At 62.9% G+C, this 537-nt stretch overlaps 1 protein-coding gene across 1 annotated transcript in view; it reads right to left on the bottom strand.

Annotated features, from left to right (window-relative positions):
* Window positions 1-294, bottom strand: part of PAQR3 (progestin and adipoQ receptor family member III) — a gene marked incomplete at its 5' end in the record, with an annotated part of 2,971 nt that extends 2,677 nt beyond the window's left edge. Inside the window, one exon of the mRNA XM_010141559.1 lies at window positions 139-294. Within this exon, the coding sequence (XP_010139861.1) occupies window positions 139-294 (156 nt within the window). The remainder of the gene's footprint in view (window positions 1-138) is intronic.
* Between the last annotated feature and the right edge of the window lie 243 nt (window positions 295-537).

The raw sequence follows: 537 nt of genomic DNA, 5'->3' as shown, positions 1-537 counted from the left end.
CGCTGCGGAGGGCAAGGTTCTGGTGGCCGCAGGAGAACCTTGTCTCAGTTTCCATCTCTGTCACCCTGTGAGAACCCCCCTTGCAGCGGCGTGGGAACGATGACAACAAGAGTACAGGACCGAGGGCTTCACACTCACGTTACTGCAGTAAAAGGCGTAGAAGACACCGGAGATGTAGCAGCCCAGGATCCCAATGGAAATGCCGGCATAATCCAGTGCCATCCAGCGGCGGCTGGTCTTCTCTGAGCGGTGGCAGCAGAACAGGTGATACCCCACCGAGCAGAGCATGCAGACCTGCCCAACAGTCACACCAGGGTGCGTTAACCTCTGAGAAAGGGACAGCCCCCGGCCAGCCCCAGCTCTGGAGCTCTGGGAACGGGGCTGTGGAAGCCCTGCCCGTGAGGCCGAGCGAGGGGCCAGCGCCTGAGCGCAGGGCCAGGGCTGTGTGAGCACCGTGGGGCCACGAGCCACAGAGTGCCCCAGGCAGGCACCAAAGCCCAGCGGCCACGTGGCTTAACGGGGGGAACACGCAGGAAA

The sequence above is a fragment of the Buceros rhinoceros genome, unplaced genomic scaffold (assembly GCF_000710305.1).
Source record: "Buceros rhinoceros silvestris isolate BGI_N320 unplaced genomic scaffold, ASM71030v1 scaffold18758, whole genome shotgun sequence".
Taxonomy (NCBI): Eukaryota; Metazoa; Chordata; class Aves; order Bucerotiformes; family Bucerotidae; genus Buceros; species Buceros rhinoceros.
The sequence above is the reverse complement of the archived record's forward strand: the minus strand, read 5'-3'. Positions and strand labels throughout refer to the sequence as shown.